This window comes from Strix aluco, chromosome 4 (assembly GCF_031877795.1).
Source record: "Strix aluco isolate bStrAlu1 chromosome 4, bStrAlu1.hap1, whole genome shotgun sequence".
Classification (NCBI taxonomy): Eukaryota; Metazoa; Chordata; class Aves; order Strigiformes; family Strigidae; genus Strix; species Strix aluco.
The window spans coordinates 45,984,733-45,998,489 of record NC_133934.1 but is presented as its reverse complement, the minus strand read 5'-3'; the positions used below and the strand labels follow the sequence as shown (position 1 = coordinate 45,998,489).

Below are 13,757 nucleotides of genomic sequence, written 5' to 3'. Positions count from 1 at the left end.
AAATGCTCTCACAGTCCTTCAGCTACTTCACACCTCCATAGGGGCTTAAACTCTGGAATGAAGTGTGAATTTACTGAATCACCACCCCACACGGGTTTCATTTAAGAAGGTTCACAGGAATGAATTGGCAGCACATTCCAATTACCTCTTAAAGAAAAGCTGAGTTTTTAGACTGTTTTGTGCACACGAATAAGTATAATTTTAGAAAGACTGCTTCCCTATTACTGTACACAACAGAGAAATAAAAGAGAGAAAAAACTCAAACTGAGAATATTTTAACTCTATCCAGATCCTGAGCCATCTCACTAGTGAGTTGATTGCTCATTCTTCCACTTGTTAGGTCAGGTAACTATATGACATTTAAAATACTTAATAAAAGATTAAAAGATCAAAAAAGTTAAGAGTTATCCATTACAGTGGGTTCATTTAATATTGCTTTTGAAACATTTTACAGCAGTGTAATGACAGAGCTTAATTTATTCCAATTATCTTTTGTTCACTTCGATTTATGAACAGTGGAGCTGAAATAATCAGCCCTTTTGCTCCTTAGGCTTCCAAGAATATATTTTCATGAGTATTATACAAGTAATCTTTTTGCAGCCATCACACATACTAATTGCAAATGTCTATTTTTATGATAAGGAATGGTATTAGCAGACAATTAAGGACAAGATCACAGGTTGCTCTGAACTGCTTTGGCACAAAAATAGTTCACTGAATAAAATTTTCTTCTCAGTAAATGTAGAAGGCCAAATATTGAAAATATATATACTCAGTTCTTAAAAGGTGCATCTACAAAAGGAATAAGCTTCAGTAATAACTGAAGAAAAAACCCTTGGGAATTGTACTATTTATTACAGATTAATAGATCTCATCCTGTCTACTTTTGTGGCCTCAGTGTCTGTTAAATTTTCAACACAACTGGGGGAGGGGAAGATTTTTTTTCAATCTGTGTGCACTGAAAATATGGACATGATGATTGTGGATGAAAAGCAATGCTTTACATTCATTCATTCTCTTAGTATAATTCAACATATATTGGCAGTGAGTGCACGTCAGAGGTAAAACAAATTTGATGATGACAGCAGAACAGGCTTTTTTCATGATATGCAAGATGAATGTATAATTTCTTCCCTTTGAATCTTCAGACTTCCACAAGCAAGTCTAGGGAAACTTCTTTAAGGGTTCTTTCTATTAATAACTGTTACTGTTTTCTTGTGCCATAGACTCTTTTTCACTGCTGACTGACTAAGAATTTTTATGCATTGCACTACAACTAGCTGGCACTGGAAAATCATGAAAAGCCATGAGAAACTGACTTTCTCTAAACTTTAAGCTTGCATTTTAAAAGTTTTGTGAGAAAAAGAAAGAATTTTACTTCCATCATGAAGGAATGCTCAAAGGCATGAGGTAATCTCTCCCTTAGAGTCAGCAGGTGACTAGTCTTGTCAAAAAACCACAGAAATTCTAGAAGCAAGTCATCTACATTTTTAGAGCATTATGGGGTGACAACTTGATCTACCTGAAGCTGAGGCTCTGTGTACAAACAGTGATTTGCTATCTGGAAACATCAGTGGGGTGCTCTACACATTATTAGGAATGTAATTAGTATATTTTTACTAAAACTAATATATATTTTCTTTTTTTAGATGTATATATTTATAAATGGTTAGCAGTTACAAAAGGATTACAGCCAAAACATTGATTCTTAATGGTGTTTGACTGCACAAAACTTTTTCTCCCTCATCTCAGAGTAGAAGGGAATAGTTTGAGGGTGACACCTCCTCACTCCCCATAAGTAACTGCTGGTAGTGAACCTACCACATTTCTCTCATCAAAATGAAAAAGCTTCTTTTCTTGTCTTCTTCTGTACACATATCAACTATCCACCAATTATAAAAGAGTTCAAAAAATAACAGAATCGGTCTATTCTTCCTCTCCTTCTTTTGCCTACTTAGTTTGCTTAGCTGCTGCTTTGATGGCTCATCACAGCTGTTCAAAGCAAGGATGTTATGTTTACTGGTTATCAAACCAAATAGTTATTTGCCCTGACTCCTGCTGTACTGTAAGCACAACCAAACATTGCTTCAGCCCGTGGTAGGAAAAGTTTGGGAAAACACTTTTTTTTCCTTGGGATTAATTATTGTTTACCTCAGACCAAAATTTTTAGTACCTCTTCAAATATCTGATCTGGGGGAAGGGCATTGTAAACTATTTGCTGCCCAAGAGCGCATTAAAATATGTGGAGCTTTCTTTTATAATAATGGGCAGCCCATTTCCATTTTCATATATAAAAATAACCCACCTAGGTAAAGCAAATGTATAGTTCCATCACTTCTTAAATAAAATTAATTTGCAACAAGCTTTAAATACATATATATGTATTGTTACCAACTAACATTTTAGATATTATTTAAAATAAAAAATTAGTGACCCACCATAGCTTTAAATTATTCACCCTTATGTTTTCTCCCTATGTGTCAACAAGCCTACCTATCTTTACCTTCTCTCCCTTGTTCTTTACAGTGCCTAAAGAATAACTGATTGGACAGAATATGCAGCAGATAGTAATACACTGTAGATGGTAGTTGATGGTAGTTAACTGTGTTATGAAACTTAATTCATACTTTCAAGTGGTATGCCTTTATTCAGACTGAAAGTTTGGTTCTGGATGCAAATTTAGTAAGCCATGCACAATCTGTCTTCTGCCACATCATTCAAAATTTTAGTTTACAGGTGACAAATGCACCTAGCTACAGAAAGCTTTCATTTTTCTGGAAGGGGCTGGTCTTGCATGGTCAAAGGGGATTGACTTCTAAAAAAATGTAAACAGGGCCCTTGAGCAGCTAACTAGACCAGCTAACTCAGCCAGTGGGGTTATTTCCCTTGTAGCTATTTTTCACAATTCACACTCATAAAATGCTCCCCTGGTTGGTATATACACGAAAGAATAATAAGCTCAAGCTTTATGTTTGTTGCCTAACATCCTTAACAAACCCATGCTGTTATTGAGCAATTTTATTGTTGATTGGTCACCAGTTAGATTTAGTAGACACTTTTTTCTACATCATTACTAATTTGATGAATACAGTTAATTAAAACCCTTTCCTGACACACTGTTCACATAGTATGTTTTTATTTAATCAAAAAAATCAAAGTACTTGCAGGTCAGACATTTTATGTAAGACAAATACTTTAATGACTGACTAATTTCACATAAATATCTCTTGAAAGGATACATAACAAAATAAAAATGCAATATTTGTCTATATAGTTGTGTTTTTTTTCTTTTCTAGAAAAAGCACTCTGCATTTTAGAAAACTAAAATAAGAATCTTTGCATTTCAAGTAAGCTCATGGGTAGGTAAAAAAAGTTAATTGCTATTGAATTGATTTTGTTGGTTAAAAATCCCAAATCTATGCTTTTAGCATTGGACAAACTACTGCAGGCTTTTTGTCAGACTTCAGAAATTTTCTTTTGGTCTTTATTTATATGGCACATGAATGCAAAAAAAAAAAAAAAAAAAAAAAAGTTACAAGATAATTATACTAGGCCTGAATTGATGTACATATTAATCATATATATGCAGTCACTTATCCAATTTTATTCTTTCACTGTTTAATTGAATTTCATATTCCTGTTTTATTTCTGTGGGTTCTCTTTTTTTCTTTAATTCTCTTTTCTCCTAAATTGCATATAGTACAGGTGAAATGACTCATCAGCTGAAGGTATCTGTGACTCACCATGCAAAGCAGAAAGCATATTTGACCTATTTAGGCAAAATATCAACTTAAAATTGTTTGAGTTAGACAAGATGAGCTCCTCACTAGACATGGACTGGGCTTATTTTTCTTTTCCCAATCCTGGTTCTCCTCCTTGTATGATGCTTATCCCTATCCATCTTTTTCTTCTCCTATTTATATGAAAATTAATGTATCTAAATTTCAGTTCTGTTGGGGTGGTATCTCTAGTACTTGGTAGTTTATGAAGCAGTAACTTTTGTTCTCTCAAGGCATACCTGTTCCAAATGTAGCAGAATTATTTAATGCTTTTCTAATGCTAAGTGTGAGGACTGCAGATTACTTCAAGGACATAAAGTGCATTTATCTACTCAATTCAAGAAATGTGGCAGTAATGGTACTTAGAGTCAACGTACTATTCAGCTATATTAATTTACACATTCTTTTTTAAATTGCATATGGTTGATTTCTAATTGTTAGTTAAGGCTTTTTAGAATTTTTTTTTTTTAATATATCTTTCATCAACAATGTCTTTAAGAGAAGCAAAATGTTTTTTGATACATAAGACTAGATTTATCACAGGCACATATAGAGTAAATTCTGGAATCAATTGTGAAATAATCTAAATTGCATGTTTTCACATTTAAAAGACTACCACTCTCTACAATCAGAAAATATGTCTTTTTTAGTGGAGATGCATATTTACATATGCGATTTGAGATTTTAGCTAAAAATGGATGATGATGTCTCATAGTTGTAGGACAGTTAAGATCATCCCAATGATAGCATTTCTGTAGAAGCTTGAACTTGGAAGAGCAGAATAAACAACTGAGCTAATCATTTGCAGAGGTGTTTTGAGCTGTGTCAGCTTGCAAAGAAACTAACAGTCCTAAACATGCAAAGTGCTAATACATATAATGCAATATTCACATGTAGAAATCCTAAATTGCAGAATTTTTCAGTCCCTACAGGTAGAAATGTTACAGAAAAAATATGAAAAGAAAATGAAATTTCACATTCTTACAAATGCATTTGGAGGAAAAAAACAGATTTAAGAGGCTCTGCGGAGATCTTGAAAAGATTTCTGCTCTATGCCTGTATTAAGTGTTACCCTCTTTCTCTCGTACTCTCTTTCTCTGTCCCAATATATCTTTTAAAATCCAGCTAGTAATTTGCTCCATTCTTCCACACTTAATAGTATTTCTATCACAGATAGAACTTGTCTGTTCTTTGGACAAAGATAATCCTAGATTCACTGAGAAATAACTAAGGACCCAAGAATTTATAGTGTTTCCTGGCATGGATTACAATATAAACCATTTTAACATTGTATATTCAACACCCATGAAATGAGACCGATTTTATTCATGCATCTAAACAGAGTTTATGTTACGAGCTCAGTCATGGTTTGTTTTAAAACAGCCTGATGAAAAAACAGGTAGAATGAACAAGAGAAGACTGTTCATAAAGAGTTAAGTTATATTGTATCACAATTCCTTTTAAAACTCCAAAAGTGTATTTTTGTGCTCTGTTGGTCAAGATAATAACTCCAATACAAGATAAATGTAATACAGTATGGCAAATACTATCTATGGCAACTGCTCTGAGTAGTAGAAGAAATTAGTATTATTTACAAAATAAGATTTATGCTCCTGAATTAGGGAATGATCTGAATAATTCCCTAATTTAAATTATCAGTTCCTCAAGAAAACCCCAGATGATATTATATCTCAATTTTAGTATGTAGAGCAGTGGAACTTTTGAACATTTGGTGAGATAAGGAAGAAAAACTCAGATAAATGTGTTTATACTGATATCTAGCTTGTTTTCAAGAAAACTCGCATTTAGTTTGTTTATGAAGGGTGTTCCAAAGCAATATTGAAGTAGTTGGCGTGGTCTCAGATTTTCAAGGTTTTTAAATTATATTTTCTTTGAAGACATTGTTATAGTTCATTGGAAAGTTAATTATAATTCAGCTAAAACTTACCTTATATGGGTAATGATGAGGGTTGTGGCTGGAATGAAAAAGTCATCGACTCTGTCAAACTGCTTTCCCACTGGCTGAGTATGGATTGTGTGATGAGAAACACTCCCACTGGCTTGTGTTATCACCTACATTAAGTAACATCATTATAAACTGAAGAAAATCTCTTTCAAAATTTAATCTCTATCCAAATAAATTAATATAGTATTTCCTCTGTATTCCATCTCTTGTATTATCCTTCAGTTACCAAGAAAAAAACCCACAAATGACAGTGAATAAAGCTGATCAGCATTACAGATTTCAGCAAACTGTTACATACCTGACCACTTAATCTTCATATTTACTTTTTCCGTCTTTTTTTTAACTCTGCTGAGTCTATATTTATTCATGTACATTACTAAAGCCTCTAGCAGTTCTTAGTGCAAACTAAGCTTTTTGTTTACCTGTTTTTTTTTTTTTTTACACAAGATCCTAGAGTGAGATTAAATTCCTTAAGCACTTCAGAAATAGTGAAAAGATGTTATCAACTGATCCACAGGAAGCTATGGCTAGGCATACTCCCAATTCTTGTCAGTCATGAGGTAAGTCAACATAGCACAGGTATATTTCAGAATAGCATGTTGATTTGAGTTTACACACTCGTTAAGTTGTTTTGAACCAATTTTTCTCAAATTCCCAAATCTTGGACCTTCTCTGAGGTAAATGTTTATGGGTAAATAAAAGACGTAATAGCCACGATGATATTCACATACGTGCACTTAAGAGAGGATTAAAAAAAATATTCAATTATCTATACTGTAAGAAAATAGGAGAATGAAGATTATCAGTTGCTTTAAAACAGAAGATTTACTCAATTATCAGTCATATTCTGGGGAGAAGTGACAGCTAAACTCCCACAAATTACTTTGCATACTCATAGTTACTCAGAATCTGTGTTTTCAAATGTTATTCATTTTTCTGCTTGAGCCCTGTGTTTTGTCCTGGTTTAGCCAGGATAGGGTTAAGTTTCTCCAGCAGTGGGGGGAAGCTCTAGCCAGGTTATTCATATGCCATGCTGACGTCATGTCCGGGCGCCAGAGCACCGGAAGAATCGGTGATCGCGTGGGTTGGCGCAGCCGGTTCTCTCACTGCTGTATTGGTAGATATCTTGCTCTGTTCATTGTTATTACTGTTACTGTTATTGTTGTTGTTTGTTGTGTTGCAGTTGCACTGTTGTATTAAACCTCTCCTTATCTCAGCCCCGGGGCTTTGTATTTCACTCCCTTTGTGGGGGAGGGGCAGCAGCCGCGTGGTCTCAGACCCCGGCAGGGACTAAACCACCACAGTTTGAATTTCTCTTATTCTTTATCTTATATGTATCTTTTAAATACATAAGGATTTAATTAATTTCTAAATAAGAGGAAAACAGTTGAAATAAAAAGCAATTTTGAAATTATGACATAAAGATGATCATCATACTCTCAGGGGATTACTTTAAATAAGGAACAGAAAGCAGTGAAAAAGTAGGAATGCAAGTACAGCTTCTTGAAATGTTTGTTTAGTGACTGTCCCTAGGCTTGCCACTGCTCAGAGGCATGGGAAAAGTAAAGATTTTTAATATTTTACATCTGAAAAAAGCAATAAGTAAAGATAGAGCTTGTCACCTCCAGAGCATCAATAAAGTTTTAGTGAAATAGGAATATACCTAAAATCCAGTTTATCCTCTAATTAGGGACAAAACCATCATAAACAGTTTGTTCTCATAAGACTGGCAGTTACAAAATATGCTGCTGCTTTCAGCTGCATTCCTTATCCTTCCCTCAATTTCCCATTGTCACTTCTGAGTAAGGGTGTTGAAAATAATTTCTAACTTTTTTAGGAAAGTCAGTTGTCTGAATTATTTTCTGGTTACCTAAAATCATTTCACTGCCCCTGCTTGAGTCATGATAATAATGCTGAAAGGAAAACATACAAAACATTGCAATTACACAAAGGTTCAACTTGTCTAATTTCCTTGCATATAATCATTCTGATCCCCTCACCTGCAAAGTTGGTGAATTCTTTTCCATGCTTCCCCAGCTCAGCACCCAGACCTGATCATGTGATTTATCGTAGTGTAGTTTCACTGGAACAGGATCTGTACTTACTGCCTGAAACATAATAAAAACAGAAATCCTTAGTTTCTGTCACGTTTTCAAAAGAAAAATAATATATATACTTGAATTAAAATGATAACTGGGCATGCATTTTATGATGTTTTCAGCTTGTATTTAAAAATTATGTTGTCAATTGTTGAAACAATTAACTCAAAGTTACTGAGCTGCTGAAAAAGTGATTTTTATTCATTGTGCTCTAATATTTGGCATCAAAATTACATTATACTGAAGCTATTAAGAAGCTGGAAACAAAGGGGTTTTAAATCAAGAAAAAAGTACTTATATTCCTTCCCTACCATCACACTCACTTTATACATATCAGTTTAAAAACTACATGAATTATTGGAAAATGGCTAAAAAGGAAAGAGTATTCTCAAGCCACGTACTGGTATCAATGCAAGGCGTTACTACGCAGTCCTGCGTAAAATCAACACAATGTTTCTATAAGCAAAGATTCCTATCTCTGCTGAACTGGGTATGTTTTGTGAAGTTGGAAAGATTGTTTTTATATGTTTTCCAATTACAGTTGCTACTTTTGGTAGACTTGTGATCAGAACAAAAGTGTTTTCCCTATAACCTTGAGCACTGTCTCCTGAGACCACAAACCTTTTAGACAGTCGAGCTCTATACTTCCATTGTTATGACAAGAACTGAAAACTTCAGAGGTATGAAATGGGAGGACAACATATTTGATTAAGAGACATTCTGCACGAAGTAAACAACTGGGGGGAATTACTTTTCTATTTTCATCATTAAAGCAGAAAAAAATAGGTGGAAATTATTTTTTAGTCTCACCATTATGGAACTGTAAAGCACAGCTTGTTTATCAGTTTGTCAAGGAGAGTACCAGCTGGCTAATTAAGTGAACCTAATTTAAACTAATGATATAGATCCTCAAGATAATGCACTAATGGCTGGCTGAGACTGCTGATGGTACTTAACTGTACTCCTGAGGTGTTGCAAGCCACAGCTTCATTTAGGCAGAATTTGTTTTTCCTTTTGAAAATGGAAAATGAAGCCAGGTTGCTCACTGGCTCATTTAAAATCAGAAAGATACCCCTTTAAAAAGGTCATCTGTGTTTGATAACATTTTTCTGCTGCAAGCTAGAAGACAAGTTGTCTAAAATAATACTTAGGCTGTTGTACAGTTAATTTGTTCAGGTGTGTCAAATTTCCTTTTGGTTTCCCCAGCAAAAGGTCTGACCTGTACATATTCTGCTGAATGAGTTCCAGCTGTGCTCAAGGTCTGGGCCATGTCACTGCCAAGACAAGGAGAAGGAATTGCCTATGGAATCAAGCACAGGTAACACACCTCCCAAGAGAGGAGCCAGCAGCAGAAAGAAGCTGAGCATCGGAAGCATGGCCCTGTCTTACTTATCTTCCAACAATAAGCTTTTTTTTTTTTGTTTTGGTTTTCAGCTGTTTCTAGCAGGCCAGGCTGATCTGGCAGCAGAGCAGCATGGACTGAACAAGGATGAGCTCTGTTTACTTCAGCATGCCTCTAAATCATCCCAGTTAAATGTGCTGCTAAGCAATACTGGACAATTGCAGTCGACAGTGCTTGCTTTCAAGAGTTTACAAATGAAAGAAAATACTTCTCTTAACATTATAATGAGAATTACCTGGCTAAATCAAAAGGTCTACACACATCTCTCTAAAGATACACCATCCATGTTTCCAATACATTTCAATTTAGTCTTCTCTAGAATCCTCTGTAACTACTTATTTTGAGATAGTTATAGAAATAAATCACCTTCAAATCTAGTTGTTGCATATGTGCACCTGTACACACACTTTTATGTTAACTTTCACAGTAAGAAAGAATACAACATATACAGTAGCACTTCAGAGAAAACACCATAATAAGCAAAATCAAATCAACATTATTTTCACACACCAAACAGCAGTTACTCAACTTACAATCCTTTCAAATATGTTTTTAGTCGTATTTAGGTCTTTTGAGCCTCGACAAAATTTTTGTTAGAGTGCTGCTCACTTTTAAAATATGAAGTGTTCTCCACATTTGTTCCTACTAGAGTATGCATTTTGAAAACTTGGTTTTTCAGAGCAGATAGGTGGTTTCTTCTTTAACATATAGACTAGAAATAGTTAAAATTTAAATAATATCCTCTGTATTAATATGACACTTAAAGAAAAGGCTGTCTAGTAAGCAAAATGCTCTCATTTCTTAACAGCTTAGTATCTATTTTTCACAAATCATTTTTTTTCTGTGCTAGACAGTAGTGTAAGTAATGAAAACAGATTGATCTGACAGAATTTAAACTCCCTTCCTTGCTTCCTGTTTGTATGAGTAATTATGTATATGTATATGATATGAGTAGAACAACAATTAATGGTTAGAAAAATGTTATTCTATCCCTCAAAATAAAATTTCTTTGAAAGTGAAAGGTTTTTTTCCTGGACTAGCATGAAAGATTGTGGAGTATCTGGTTTTAGCTCAATACATTTGCTACGGAGCACAGATTTAGTACACTCTGTGTAACACCTAGGTGTCCTGTATGTGTTTTTCAGCTCATTACAGAAACTTGAATACTTATGTGATAGAACAGTAACCTACCTAACTCCATCCAAAAAGTGGAGAATTGCTTTACATATTTCTGGGGGAGGGGTGTACTTTTAATGAAGTGGCTAAGTTATTGAATTTTACTTTTTAATTGTCATACATCATTGTGGTAAATATCTCTAAACATTCAGTTAATGGTGAAGTACTTAGCAATATAATAAGTAATGTAACTGAAGGCAAATTAGGAGAGTCTACCAATCAAACTATTCCATAAATTTATAAGAACCTCCAACTTCTCTACTATTTTTCAATGGGCTCCAAAGGCAAAATATGCTCTTGCCACTGAAGTCTAAATGCTAATAAATGCAATTAAATTGGTGTTTCATCCATCATCTGTAGGAAAGCAAGATGACACATGAACGTCAGCCAGAGACCAGGGAAACCATTGCCATAGATTCCAGTCCTTCAAATCTGTGGATTGTAGTAAGAGTATATTTTTTTAGTCTCTCTTCCTGAAGAAATATATTGAATTGGTTGTAAAAAAAGTCTTGTTTTCAAAACCCCAAAATTCATTATCCACTCAGTTCACCTCTGTTTTGATATGCAAAGGTCAATTTAACTTAAATCAATGTAAAAGAACAAAAAAATTAGTAATTTTTTGCTATTAACTTTTTGACTAAAACATTTTATCAGTCCCTGCCACCTTTTGGATAGGTCAGATTTTGAGGAAGCTATGTGTACTGAGCTAGCTGACGCAGAATACAGAAGTCAGAAAATGCAGATGTTTAAAGAATGCAAAATTATTAAAATTAAAATTATCAAGTTAATGTAATTTTTAAAATGCAATTTTTCTATACATTTCAAAATTTTTCATTAATATACATAATATATAGGTATACTAATATCATAGCATCATAGAATGGTTGGGTTGGAAGGGACCTTTAAACATCACCTAGTCCAACCCCCCCCTGCAGTGAGCAGGGACATCTTGAAATACATCAGGTTGCTCTAAACCTTGTCCAGCCTGACCTTGAATATTTCCAGGGATGGGGCAGCTACAACCTCTCTGGGCAACCTATTCCAGTGTTTCACCAATCTCATCATAAAAAATTTCTATATAAATAAATATAAAGATATCTAGTCTGCACCTACTCTCTTAGTTTAAAACCAGTAGCCTTTGTCCTATCGCTACAGGCCCTATTTAAAAATCTGACCCCATCATTCTTATAAGACACCTTTAAGTATTGAAAGGCTGCAGTAAGGTCTCCCCAGAGCCCAATGTACGATATATAATCTATACATTAAAGATTTTAATTCATTTTTTGGCAAAGAAAAGCGAAACATATGAAGAAAAACTCTATTTAAATATTTTAATAACAATTTCTAATTAACAAAAATCCATGTTTTATTTAGCCTAAGAGCATCTGTTTCCTATGAATGTGCTGATACTATAAGTAACCCTGTAGATGTTAGGCACATTTGTATGACTAAAATTTGAATCAGAACAGCCAGTGTGGTGTCAAAACCTCTTTATCAGTTTCACATACAAGTGTCCTTTCTTCTGAGAATCAGAGCAGGATTGTTAACAAGTTATTAATTAGCTCAGAGCTCTTTGCCCAGGAAATAATTTTATTTCAGAAAAAGAAGAACCCTACTTTTAGAGTAAATTTCAAGATTTTAAAGTAAATTTCAAGATTTTATATGATCTGTAATGTACTTAACCCACACAAACCCAACTAAAAAACAAGCCCTTTGTCTGCTGACAAGACTGGTGACCGTCCCCAACTGTAATTGACTTTTTTTGCCACTGAAAGTGAAATAAAATTAATCTTTCTGGTCAAATGATATCATCCTGAAAGACTAAAGAATATATAATGAAATATAGTCTATTGTATGTGTCTGATGAAGAAAAAAAAAAAAAAAGAAAGAAAAATACTGTAATATGGCAGGAATACTAGGCAGAAACCAAATAGCAAAAAATATTATTATGTTGCCTTTTTCATATGCCTTGTTAACACAAGCATTTTAAGACTTTAAATATACTTTTCATGTTCAGAAAATATATTTTTAGAATTTAATGAGTTTATGGCTATTATTTTTTAGTTGCATTTTCACATGTTTTAACAGTTCCACAGACTAAAATCTGTCCTCATGTAAATGCCCTATTTAACCTCACAGTACAGTGATATCATTGATACTACCGGATACATAAAGGGAAAAAAAGAGAGGGAAAGAGAGACCAGACTACAGTGGTGATGATATTTGAGTGGCGGCAATTAAACATAAAATTTTTTCTCCATCCCTGTAAGACTACTGACCATTTGGAGTATATTGTGACTCTCAGGCTCTCCTGAGGGAATTGTAAAGCTCCAAAAGACTAATATTCATTTTAACATTGCCTTGTGCCTTGGTCTTCCACAAACTATATGAGTGCATTAATCCCTGTTCCACTGCATTGATTCCTCTCTTTTACCCAATGAATTATCTTGACTAAGCAGAGTATCTCCAGCATCCCAGAGACTGAGAAACTGATAGTACTACCTACAGAGTAGAGAAGAATAGAGAAGTTCAAATTAATAGTCTCCAATCTTGACTAAGGGTGGTGTTGGGTCTTCCACAATTCCAGTAATTTCTCTTCTAAAAGCTTACTAACAGTCCTCCACCTTCTGTAGCCAAACCTAACCCCCTGACCTTTCCTGTCAAAACTAATAGACACAATCCTGTGATAAGACTCTATTTTAAGGAATTTTCATTTTCAAGTGAAAACTACCTCAATCCAGAAACTTCCCAAAGAACTCGTTTCCTCAACTATTGATTAATATTTATGAAGCATTTGCATGTTGATTCTCTCCCTCCCAATTGCCTATTGATAAAAATAGTCACTAAACATAAACTGCTGCTAAATATCAAAAGTAGATAAGCTTTTTTCTAGGTACTGTTTACTCTCTTTTTTTTCCAAAATATGAAGGAAAACCTTAAATTGCTGTGTCCAAATTAGATATTAACTTAAAAATGAGAAATAAATACCTGTACAACTTTCTGAGACTGTACATCAACAATAAGAACTCTGTCAAGTGTGGGCTGAGTTACATAAATGAACTTGTCTTTTACATTAACAGCAGTTGCCCATACACACCGCTGAACAGGATCTCCATCTGCTTTGGGACAAACTTCATCCTATAATTCAATAGAAACAGGGAAAGTGTAAGAATCGGAACAGCCAACAATGCAATAAAAAGACAAATTATATCTTTTTCTTCTTTTTTAGCTGTAAAATAAAATCTCAGAAAATTTAGGGAAGGAAAAAAGACAGGTGACATTAGGACACAGACTAACATTAGCCAAACTGCATGTTGTAAGCACCACACAACTCA

The 13,757-nt window shown here is 34.2% G+C and overlaps 1 protein-coding gene across 2 annotated transcripts in view; it reads right to left on the bottom strand.

Moving 5' to 3' along the window:
- The window catches only part of FSTL5 (follistatin like 5), a 332,447-nt gene that overhangs the window by 26,901 nt on the left and 291,789 nt on the right, over positions 1 to 13,757 (bottom strand). For both annotated transcript variants that reach the window (XM_074822912.1, XM_074822913.1), the window contains 3 exons: positions 13,411 to 13,560; positions 7,746 to 7,853; positions 5,728 to 5,852 (listed from right to left, as the gene is read on the bottom strand). In XM_074822912.1, coding sequence (XP_074679013.1) covers positions 5,728 to 5,852; positions 7,746 to 7,853; positions 13,411 to 13,560 — 383 coding nt within the window. The remainder of the gene's footprint in view (positions 1 to 5,727; positions 5,853 to 7,745; positions 7,854 to 13,410; positions 13,561 to 13,757) is intronic.